At 46.2% G+C, this 12,611-nt stretch overlaps 1 protein-coding gene across 1 annotated transcript; it reads left to right on the forward strand.

The window, feature by feature from the left end:
• Nucleotides 1-2,529: 2,529 nt before the first annotated feature.
• Nucleotides 2,530-12,173, forward strand: LOC140577128 (uncharacterized). Its single transcript, XM_072696961.1, has 4 exons — nucleotides 2,530-2,586; nucleotides 7,828-7,985; nucleotides 8,820-9,006; nucleotides 9,133-12,173. The coding sequence occupies exons 2-4, from the start codon at nucleotides 7,899-7,901 to the stop codon at nucleotides 11,181-11,183; spliced, it is 2,325 nt and encodes a 774-aa protein (XP_072553062.1). The 5' UTR covers nucleotides 2,530-2,586; nucleotides 7,828-7,898; the 3' UTR covers nucleotides 11,184-12,173.
• Nucleotides 12,174-12,611: the final 438 nt, after the last annotated feature.

A 12,611-nucleotide genomic window follows, 5' to 3' on the forward strand; every position in this document is an offset into this window, starting at 1 on the left:
AAACTCAGAAGACACGTGTAGGTTGAGTGTTGGCTTTGGAGAGTCAGTAAAATGCCTATATTTTTAAGGGCGTTAAGAGGTTAGTCCATCAAAACTGTGAAGAGTGAAGAGAGATGGTTAAGGGAAGTAATTCAGGCTCATTTCTGGCCTCGAAATAGGACGGGGGAATGTGATGCAAGGCATCTTCATGGGCCGGTTTGACTAGTCACCCACTCTGAATGCATGAACACACACACACACGGATGTAAAGTGTGTCTAATAAGAGATCCCTGGGTCTGGGTCATTGTTTATACCATTAACGAGATGAATGATCTAGTTCCAATGGCACTCGTCAAGGGGTGGGATCCACATATTAGGCAGCAGGTGAACCAAACTGTGATGGCTAGCCGACTGACTGGGTCAGAACATCTCCAGAACATCAGGCAGGTCTTGTGGGCCTGATGTTCCCGGTATGCAGTGGTCAATACCTACCAAAAGTGCTCCAAGGAAGGACAGTCGGTAAGCGTTTGCCCTGTGAAGGTAATACTAGCTTCCACTAAGCGAGCCAGGGCCGTGCTAACGCCCATCTAGCTTGCTACCGTGGCATTAGCATGGCTGGCATGCAAATACGGAGCCAATCAGCAGACCTCTATGTCATTAAGTCTGCTAAGCTATGGTTCTGGTTAGCTAACCATGCCGAGCCTGGTTTGTTAGCGTTCCGTGCCGAACCGTGTCCCTGTGGGGGGAAATCCGCAGGAGCGGTTACCCTCGAAAGCGGCCATAGATGCTCATGGAGGCCCCACTCACCTCACAACTTACATACCTTCGAGGGTCTGCTGCTAACGCTACCACAGGTGACCTTCAGAGGTCTTGTAGAGTTCATTGCTTATTGGGTGAGAGCTTTTTTGGTGGCACAGGGGGGCGGGGGGGTCTACTTAGTCTTAGGCAAGAAATATCCACCCTTGTCACGTTTCCCTCCCTAAATGAAACCCTTCTTACCGGTCTTATGATTCTAAGGAATGCGGAAGAACGCTTGACTGTCATCATTAATGTGGCGTGAACTTTCATTTTTTACCTCTAGGCCCACGCATAAAACACACCTGTACGACGGCTAGCGGCTTCTGTTCCTGCATTTTAACAGTGATCTAAGTGACACAGCAAAAAAGCCCCACACCAAACAAACACCACAGGGCTGAGTGATAGCTTAGTCATGAGGCTGTAAAGTCATATGTACACACTGCAGATACACATTACCAAAGCCCGTACTTCCCTACAGGAATGGGAAAGGCTCAGATGCTTTGTACGTAAATACAGGGGAGGAAGTCTTCATGTGGGGTTAATAAATAACCCGGACGAATGTCAACGTTGCCATGCGCCGCTCACTCCGAACCCAGCTCCTTTGTTTGCAGCGGTTCTCTTGTAGAACACTTGACCCTCGCTAATATCCACATCCTGGATTCTGGCTTTGTTGGCTTTCTGGAAGTGAAGAATAACGCTGTGTTTACCCACAGCAATGTCCCAGCCAACATGCTCACGTGGGGCTCGCATGGGTGGAACGTGGGTGTGGTGGGTTCCGGATGGGCCATGCCGGTCCAATCATGGCCCCGTATGCAGTGCGCGACCCAGATGGTTGTTATGGTTCTATATAGGACCACCACTTTCATTAAAATGACATGTATATAAATGAGATGGACAAAAGTATTGGGACACCTGCTCGTTTATTGCTTCTTTCGAACACCAAGGGGTTGTTCCCCCCCTCCCCCCTGCTGTCCAGAGAAGAAGGCTTTCTATAGATTTGGGAGGATCACTGCTGTGAGAATTTGAAAGGATGTTGGATGATGATCACCACCCAACCTCATCATCCCCATCTCACCCCGAAATCCATCCCAAAAGTATTGGATGGAGCACCACCACCACCATCATTCCAGAGAACAGTTCTTCCATTGCTCCACAGCTCAATGCTGCTGGGGGGCTTTTTATACCCCTCTAGCCCACACCTGGCATTAGGCAGCATGGTGCCAATAGGTTCCTCATATTTATCTGCTCCAGAGAGTCCTATTCTATTGGCAGTACTTCTTTCAGCTGTGTGTGTTTGTGCATTTGCACATCTGTGTCAGCAATGGGTGCAAATGAAAGTAAGCTGAATGCATCTATTAGAAAGGGGTGTCACCAAACAAATGAGGTATTAGCTGCACCATCCACTGATGGTGGATCCCTGCACCCCAGCCTCTTTTAATGGCCTATTAATATGTGCAAATCAGCCCCATGCAAAGCAGATGTCAAGAGGCGTGTGGGTATTCCCAACTAAGGGAGGTGCAAAGGCCTGTGCAGATCCCTCAGGCTGATAAAGAGATCAGATACAGCACGGCTGAAGTGAGTCCAAGGGCAAACAATAGCACTGATGTGAAACCATTAGACCCGGAGCCATGAGGAAGGGAAGGTGACACGCATTCTCAGCATTTGCTGCTCTCCCATTGGCCATCTGATTGGCTGAGGGGCGTGTACTAGCGCGTGAGTCAGGTGGAGGACTTGGCTGAGGTGCTTAGGTGAGTGAGGGCGAGCGAGAGCGCGCGACAAGCAACAGTGGCTGCACGTCTTTCTGGCCAGGTAAGAGTTTACCTCAGGGCTGTTCTGAGGAGAAACGTTTGTAGAAAGGTCGCCCATGGTCGTTTTACATGCCTGCTCTGGCTGTTTTCCTGAATAGTCGACGTTTCCAAATGTTTTGAAGATGTTTTTTAATACATTTTTGTAATTTATCTTAAAAAATGAACCTTAGAGGGATAACATGGAGGACAGCCCTGTTGGAAGTAGCTAAATAAGCATGTTTTCAGCTGTGCTTTCACCTGCATGTCCGGTTCTGACTGGTTGGACTGGAGTCCAGTTGGAAATGTGGCCTTTGCTGCCTTTGGGAGTCGGAATCTGACCAAGACTTGGGGTTATCCCCTCAGAAGGTGGGTCAGGTAGCTAGCTAGCTCACTAGTACAAGCTTAAACCAGGAAGAGCATTTTCCTATATATTGTTGTTATGAGGTAAACACCACGTATCTCCAACATGGGAGAACTTTCAGTGGAAGTCAGTGTACACATCTAATCTCAAAAATCAGTCTGTTGGTCCATTCTTCATGGAAATTGGACAGGATGTGAAGAACGACATTCAGAGAAAAGTGAAAAATGGTTGACATAAATGACGATTAGGGTTTAATCCACAGATTTATCAAATGTTCTACACAAACTAACGTCTGGACAAAGCTATTCAGACTGGTTTGCTTCGGGTAGCATTGTGAAAGTTTGGAGAATGGTCCCAGACATCTGAAGAGCTTCTCAGAAAGAACGCTGTCCTAAGAAATGTCTTGTCTAATGTTTGAGACATTGGTTTATTAAGGGTTTTGAGATCTTCTATAAAGCAAAAATGGTCTCTAAAATAGTCCCCCGCCCAATAAAACCACCATTTAACATCAACATTAGAATACATGAGAACCATAGAGGAGATTATGAGTTATGATTCACTGGCAATTTTGGTCCGGAAATCTGTTTGAACCTCCATAATCCACCTCTTAGAGCAAGGGAAGGTAGACGCACCGTTGAGGAATATCACTGTTTAGCTGGTTCCAGTGGCTCCTGTCAAAGAGGTGGGATCTAAATATTAGGCAGCAAGTGAACAGCCAGCGCTTGAAGGTGATGGAGATGATGAAGCAGGACCAATAGGCAGGCGTAGATTCTGAGAATTCGAGCCAAAACATCAGGCAACATCAGGAACCACTTTGGGACAGTGGTTGGAAAGCGACATTGGTGAAGTTTAAAGAACCTCCACATACTGCTAAGGTTCTATGAAGAACCCTTAAATTTCTATAGAGTCTTCGCATTAAGGTTTATGTGGCCCAAAATCTTTGGGCAACCGAAACTGACTCTTCTATGGGCCATAGAAGCCTTTTTTGGACACTTAGCTCATTATTAGCCCAGTACTACACTATGTTTACTACACGGTCTACAAACAGTGTAAACAGATTAGTTCAGAGGGTTCCAGCAGTGTTCTCAGTGTTTGGTCATTTTAAGGGTTAAGGTCCACTTGAAGGTGGCGTGCAGCGTCCTTCAGAAGCTGAGTTAATGTGTGATAGTGAGGAGGGTGACCGAGGGAGTGTTTCGGCCAAACAGCATATGCAGTGCCAAAGCATGGGTCAACTAAGGTCCATCTTTACTAGGGAGGATGTTGATGGACGTGTTGATGGGTCCACACAAGAGGCCCTTACTCCACAAGACCCCTGAACATGTCCTGGGTATCTGGCACCAAGTCAGCAGCAGATCCTTTAAGTCCTGTGAGGTGGTCCAGTTGTGAGGTGGGGCCTTTACTGATGAGCATTACTGAGCCTTGGGCACTGGTTGGCTCTTCCTTGGACGTTTGGTAGGTACTGCCCACTGCATACCAGGAACACCCCCCAAGACCATTCTGATCTTTTGGAGATCAGAGAATACTATTGATTATATGGTTCCAATGGCATGGCACCTGCCAAAGGGTTGGGATCTACATATTAGGCAGCAAGTGGACAGTCAGTTCTTGAAGGTGATGGAGGTGTTGAAGACAAGAACTAAACTGTGATGTTCTAGACTACTGGGTCATCGCATCTTCAAAACATTAGGCAGGTCTTGTGGGGTGTTCCCGGTTTGCAGTGGACAGCACGCACCAAAAGTGCTCAGAGGAACTGGAGACATCTGGTAAACCGGCTTACGACAGGGTCATGGATGCACATCGAGGCTCCAGAGCTACCACATATACCACAGGACACCTTCAGAGGTCTTGTAGAGTCCATAGCAAGTGAGATCACACCAAGATATTCCACTCCAGAGATCATTTGTTGATGTTCTGATGTTTGTTACCAGCAGGCATGTAAAACATACAACTCAGAACCAGTGGTTCGTTAATGAACCGTATATGGAAAGGTTCTACAGGCGTCGCACCAAAGAATCCATTGGTGGCGTTGTTTGTAGTGGCACATACGTGCCTCTGCTGACCGGACTAGGCCACTCTGTCTTTGTGTATCTACTGTAAATGATTGTCCAGCCTTGATGGCTGCACTCAGAGGACACATAGTTCACATTCCGTTCAGCTTCCTTCATGTCAAAAAAGGCCTTCATCCTTTTCTGAAGGCCATTTCTTCTTACAAAGATTAAACCCTCATCCTGAAAACTCTCAAAGCAGTCCAAGACTGGTCTGTATGAAGGAAACCACTGTGCCCGATGTGCAATGTGTTGGTGCATGCCATTCCAAAGGCTTGATGTGTTGGTGCATGCCGAACAGGATCAGAAAAACCGTTTGAGGAGATAATTACTACTATAATTGGAATGTCACATTACTGGGAGTGCCCTTGGTGATGGAGCAAACTGTCACCTCTAATAATAATAATAATCAAATTAAAACACATAAGATTAGGCTTAATCTTAGACCAGAAAGACTGCTCAGTGGTAAATGATCATTAATGCTTCAAGTTGATCCTAAGAACAGGCCTAATCCATGCCTAGGAAACCAGGCCATTGGGTTTATATCTGAATATTATGACAAACTAGTGGGCCAGAGTGGTATAAAGCCCCTCAGCATTGAGCTGTGGAGCAGTGTTCTCTGGAACAATGAGTGATGAGAAGGTGTGAATGAGAAGGTGTCCCAATACTTTTGTCCATATATATATATATATATATATATATGTATGTTCTAGTATGTTCTTGCCAGAAAACACAGCACCAGAGCATAAGAGCTAGCCCTAGTGCTCGTCTCTACGAACAAGAAAATAACAAGCATGATCTATGATGTGTGAGTTGAGGTGTAGGCCCAGGCTCTGCCTACTGGATCTTCAGGTTTTCAGGGAGGACTCACACCGTGGGCCTCTATTGTGTATTTCATCTACGCCCAGCAAGACGTGTGTGCTCTTGCAATTAGCACTGTTTAACGAGGCAAGATTGAAGGTTTGGTATGCTGAACAACTTGAAAACCTCCCCACATGAACAATGATTGCTATTCATGCGCGCTTGTGTGCCTCCTAGCTGCCCTCCCCGTGCTTCAGCTGCTCGGGAAGCCTGGGTCTGCACCGAGGTTCCTCATTCAGGTTTCTTTTGGGTGTCTAGTGCACTGTTCTGTAGCTGTTCTGTATTATAGTGGCTGTTATATCAGATTAGCCTTTTCTTCTATAGGAGGTAAAATTAAACAGCTAATTATTAAGCCCGGTGGACGAGGTCTGATGGAGAAGGGAACTTGCTGAAGCTCTCGGAAGTTCTCGGAGTGCCTATGACTGTGGGGATGTAAGTGCAGCACGGTATTGGCATTGCTCATGTAGTTGTCGTCGTTGTTGCTGCTGTTGTTGCATTATCAAAAGACAGGCTGTGGCCAGGGGTGCCATACGGGTAGGGGTCAGGACAGGAGCCCCAATAAATGCATTAGTTGAGTATTTTGGCAGTATTGTTGTTAAGTTGTTGAGTTGTGGGGACCAGTGTAATGTCTTTTCATGGGGCCCAAAATCCCTGGCAGGGCTCCTGCCATGACTAAGACTATAATCACTACTGATTATATTAGTAATTCAAATGGACTAACCATGCATAGAAACAGACCATGCATAGTTTTTCAAATATTCCAGATTCATCTGTTGGAAAATGAAAGAAGAAACAGGCTGTGCAAAATAGGCATTTTAAAAATCCAGCCTGCCAACTAATCGCTGCCAATTTATTGACAAAGTTGACACGTTAATTAACCTCATTACTTTTATTGAAACCCGGTTAATGTGCTGTTAATATATTTTCTGAGCCATAGTAGTTTGAGTGCAGGGTACTGGGTTTGTTGCTCTGACAGAATCCGTAATTGTAGACCTCAACGCTCACTCTGAGCCCTCTTGATAAATCCGTCAGCATCAAGTTAACAGAATCAGCAGCAAGGTGAGCTTCACATCCCCTTGAGAGCCTCCAGGAGGAATCTGGGAACGTTGCTTGCCCAAGTATCACAGTGCTGGGGGGAAGCTGTATCTTCAGATTTGTGCTGCCTGGCCCTCTTAGGGCATCAATCTCAGCAGCAGGAAATCGTTAAAGTCGATGGTAATTGGCTTAGGGTTTGAAGGTGTCCTCCTCTTGCTTTGTTAATGGTTAGCTCTGAAAGTCACTGGAAGCTTAGGAATGGATGCCGAAGTTATCAAAATCGCAAATAATAAAACAGGATACTTTTTTAAAAAGTAAAAATTTAACTTATGTTGAGAAAATTGAAAAGCTAATGACATAAATGACTTTAATAATTAATGGCTGTAAATTGTGAAGCTTGATCGATCTGAAAGTTTCTAAGCAAAACCGTTCACACTGGTGGTGAATTGAATCAGACGTCTGAACTTAGTGAATTTGAGTGCTGTTCCTTTATTGAAATATCACGACCTTGCAAACACTGTAGCACCCATCTAGCAAGCACAGCATAGCAACTACCCTGCAACCAAGTAGCAACACCATAGCAACCACCTAGCAACATGGTAGAAAGCACCTGGAAAACCACAGCAACCATGTAGCAACTGGAAGTGTGCAAATATAAAGTTTCCTTCAGGAAATGCACTTTTCTAGTTGTGATTGATGATTTTCTGTATTATTTGTATTGAATAAGTGGGTTGTGTATGTGTCAGCTGATATTTCAGACTCCTGTTAATGTTAATGACTGTATTTGTTGCCGTGGTTTCAGTCAATCATCAGTTGGAAGTGGCTGCATCTGCTTTGGACAATTGAAACAGCCCATGGGGTCAACATGGCGACAATTAGAGGACTAAAGCCTGTTCATATCATCATTAGTACAGAATAACGTTGCTGTTGATCACCTTTGCCACATTTTCCTCCCACACAGGAAACCATTGGTCCGACAACCGTACAGCTCCCTGAAAGTCTTGCGCCAGGAATCACCGTGCCTCATGTGCCATGCCAGCAACTGACACCTGGCCATGCAGCGTCAGCATGAACAGTGCAAGCAGCTGTGACAGCATGGTCAGCACCAACTCTGGCTTTGTGAGTACCAAAATGAATGATGCATTCCAGGGCTCTGTTACTAGAATCTGGAATGGCCCAGAGATGTCTAAATGAACCCTAATGAAAATAAGCAGCTCAGTGAAGACCAGGCAGATGAGCATGCAGGAATGTGAAATGCCTAGTTACACAATATCTGTAGCATAGATTTATCAAACAATCTTGTGACGTTTAGGCAGTGACGTGACACCTTTTGCCCAAAGCAGCTAACTTTCCTGTATCTACAGAGGCAGGTTTTTGGGTGAAACTGAAGTTCAATACTTTGCTCAGGGGTGCTTTAGTAGGAAGCTTAAGCCGGGAACAGCCGCAAGACAACACACCTATTTATTATCAGTGTACAACACTCAGATTTGGCCGAACTGACCCAATGCATGTAAAAGTGAGCTCAGAGGCGGTGTTGTGATGAGTAGGTTAGCTTGTCATTCCATCAGGGAAGTAAGAAAGTCAAGGTTCAGGTCTGCTCAGATTGGTTTGCGGTCTTTCATGCCCTGCCGTAAAACCACAGAGGGAAGTACTCAGAAAACTATGGTAAAACCAACCCCCCTGAACTGTAAATGATGCCTCTGTGGTCAAAAGAGGAACATTGAAACTAGGAACTAGCTTGTCAGATAATCAGATTATAATACTGTGCTCGTTTGAAAGCGAGGAAGTAGGCATTAGTTTAGAAGTTTGAGACAATGGTCAAACCAGTCCCTCCCAATGCTCTGATCATCCCACATTGTTCAGGAAAGTCAAATAATCAGTGCCACTAATGAAAACTGCCACTAATTTGTTACAAACCGTCACTAATTCAATTCTGATCCTTTCTGAGAGTAGAGTGACGACAGTATGGAGTACCTCTCTGCTGAGGAACGTGCATGCCTCATGTTCCTGGAGGAGACAATCGAATCTCTGGAGGCAGAAGATGACAGCGGTGTCTCCAATGATGAACCAGACGTTTTAAATTACAGTCCAGCAACCAAAGTGGCCCACCTTAGCCCCATTAGCCAAACCAAAACAGAGGGTGAGTACTAGCAGTCTTGGAGTACCACAACTGTTTGTTCTTCTCCAGTTACATTGAGGGGCCCAATCTCAGGATCTTCTTAAAGTTCTGTATCTGTCGTTTCTGTATCCCACTTTTGTCTTTCAGAGTTATCGTCCTATGATGATCCCAACAAGGTTTTGGGAAAGGACCATAAACCAAACAACAGTTTGTTTGTGCCAACTCCACTAGTTCTAGCCAATGGTAAAATTCTGAAAAAAGCTGATGAGGCCAGCGCATCAGAACGAAAAGTAGTTCCATCAAACTCTCACCGTCCTCCAGCTAGCTTACCATCTGCAGATGAACCTGCCAGGTCAGCAACAAATCCTGCGACATCCGAACCAACTGCTGACCGATCAAATGAACTACCTGACCTGCCACCGCCTTTCATACCTGAGCCTCCAGTTAAAGCTGGATCCTCCATTCATTTGAAAACGAATGACAGTCCTCTTAAGGCCCAACTGGATCCCAGGCTGGTTCAGAAGTCCAAGAGTGCTTCAACGAATATGCTAATGGAGCTGATTCCACCTCCTTCAGACTTTATGGATAAGCCAGATCCCTCTCCCCCAGTACCAGCACAGCTACCAAAACAGAGTCAACTACAACCTCAAACACAAGCCTCAGCCAAACCTCAAACACAACCCCAAACCCAAGCCCCAGCACAGGAGCAGGTCAAACCCCAAACACTAACCCAAACTCAAGCCAAACCTCAAATGCAGCCCCAAGCCTTAGCACAAAATCAGGCCAAACCTCAAACACAAGGCCAGACCCAACCCCAAATGCAGCCTCAAACCCAAGCCTTAGCACAAAATCAGGTCAAACCTCAAACACAAGGCCAGGCCCAACCCCAAATGCAGCCTCAAAATCAGGCCAAACCTCAAACACAAGGCCAGGCCCAACCCCAAATGCAGCCTCAAAATCAGGCCAAACCTCAAACACAAGGCCAGGCCCAAACCCAAGCCCCAGCACAAAATCAGGCCAAACCCCAAACACAAGCTCTGGACAAACCCCAAATTCAACCTCAAGCACAAGCCAAAGCCCAAATGCAATCTTCAACACAAGCCCAGGCCCAACCTCAAACCCAGCCACAACCTCAGCCCCAGCTTCCACTCCAACTACAGACACAACCACCTGCAGAAGGCATGACAATTGCTCCTCCACCTGGTTTTGGTGGGCAAGCTGAAGGTGATAAACCTCAAAGCACAGGGACTCCATCTTCAAGAGGGCCGCTGTCTCCCAGCCAACTGGATGTTTTGCGCAAAAAGGCCTCCCTAAAGAAAGCCCCTGAAAAAGCTCCTGTAGCTGCAGTACAACCCTCTAGCCAAAAGGTGTCAAAACAGGCCAGTTTTCCTGTTTCATGTCCAGAAGGCCATCCTGCTACTGCATTAGAACACAGCGAACCTAGAAGCCCGCCAGCGGTGGCACCCAAACCCAAGAAACTCCCTTCCACAATTGTCCTCAAAAGCCTCAAAGACTCTGGGCCTGGTCATTCTCTTGTTCCACCGAGCGATCGCGTGATGAACACACAGAAGGTTCACATCGAGGCCTTGAAGAAACTGGGCTTGCTGAAGGCTGATGAGCCTGACTCCGCCCCCAGTCTCAGCTCCAGTGCGCCCGAGAGACTCCCTCCACCTCCTGCCTTTAACATGAGCACTTATGCAGCGCCATCAACTGGAGATGGAGGCCAGGAGATGAAGCATGCAGAAGTGGAGGCGCGAGGGAAGATGGATGCGATTTCATCAAGTCCTCTGATCCCAAGGGAGAGCCCAAAACCCTTTGAGATCAAATCGGCATCCCTGGAGCGACCAAGGATAGGTTTTAAAAGCGTCACAGCTGACCATTCCTCCCTCATTATGGGCCCAGAGAAGAATAACGTGGAACTGTCCCCTGGACAGATGCGAAGGAGCCGACCTCGACCTGCTTCTGCAGGGAGCCGGAAGGAGATGGGAATCGATCAGCTGCCTTCTGATTCCGGGCAAAACAAAGATGTCAGGAGGTCTCTGGGCTCTTCGCCCATTCCTCCACCAGTGCAGCCAAGCACAGACTCGCAGGTGCCTCCCCGTTCCCATGGCATGATCAGCGTGGTATTCACTCCACATAGTAAAAACGGGGAAGAGCGCAAGCAGGCCCTGAGGAGACTGGGACTGATAAGAGACTGAGGATCAGCCTGTCTTCCCAACAGACTGCTCTACACTGTGTTGTACAAACGTCTGACAGTAGGAACACTTATCAGTGTTGGACCTTTAACTTTCTAATTGTTGGGCTGGAATGTTTTTGATCTTTTACACCCTTATCTGAGACGAAGGTACCCATGGGTCACTGTATATGTATCTACACTGGACATACTGATGCATACAGGACTGTGTTTATTGTATTTGTACCTGAATGAGCTCCCACTGAGATTTGCTGAGCAACAAAATAATGCATAGCAATGCAAAGCAACTTCTTTAACTAATCATTCATCAGGAAGTAGATATTCATAAGACTCCAAATAACTTGCACTAGAGCTTTTTCCGGACCCAGGTCTGCTTGCTCTGTGAGTACGGTACATTTGATCAAACCTGGTTTTTGAGCCTGAGAGCAGGCCAGAGCATCGATCTTCGGTCCTCCTGAAATCCGTGGTGTTGGGTTCGCTTCTAGCAAACTCTGGTAAGGCCCACTGCAGGTGTGCAAGCTATCTGCATTTTTCATGTAACTGCTTCAACCCCCTACAAGAAGGTCTTCTTGTTTGCCGGTGGTTCTGCACGGTGAAAGGAAGGCCACGACTCCAGAAAGCGCTGTTCTTCACTGCTTGACTGTTTGTATCCAAGGACAGGTCCTACTATTTTGAAAAGTGACGTGCAAAATTGCTCAGTCGATCCACGGTTCGAATGGGATTCTTCTGTGTGAAAGCAAACCAGTGATGATGAGGCCCTCCCCCAAACAAGCCCAGAATCGGTCCTGGCTGTGGTTTTCATGTATTTGGGGCAATTGTGAAAACACCCTTAGGTGACTAAAGGTGTCTAATCTCGATTAAGTTCATGAATATTCAAAAACCTGTGCATCTTTACTAAAGTCTATGCAATTTTCAATTTTTAGAGACAGAATTCTATAGTTCTCTTTTTGGATAGCACTTTAATAAACACTTGGTAACATAATAATAAACGTTATCATCACAAAACACTAAAAATAAAAAATATGTAAAAAGCCAGTTACCCTTTTTTAAGATGGTCTAGTCATGCTGCAGGTATTGCCTTGTCAACAGTGTATTGTATGTATTCGGGATAATTAGCAGTGCTGAGTAATGTGGAGCTGTATCATGACCCCTTGTTTTCACACCCTTGGGCAATAGCCTTCGAAGATGCCCTTTCCTACAGTTCACACAACAGCATCAGCAATCCCAATCACAGCCTGAATTCACCAATCACCTCAGAAGTAGGAGTGCTGAACTAGAGTCAGTTTTTTTCCCGATGTCTGTGACCTTCATAAATACAGGAGAACTGATCCGACATCAGCCCTGTTCCTCGGATTCCTTCGCCAATACAAGCACAGGCGTGAATGAGGTGCGTCTACAGCAAGGTCTTGAGTCATCAAGCCAAGTTCTGTCG

This window comes from Salminus brasiliensis, chromosome 14 (genome assembly GCF_030463535.1).
Source record: "Salminus brasiliensis chromosome 14, fSalBra1.hap2, whole genome shotgun sequence".
NCBI lineage: Eukaryota > Metazoa > Chordata > Actinopteri > Characiformes > Bryconidae > Salminus > Salminus brasiliensis.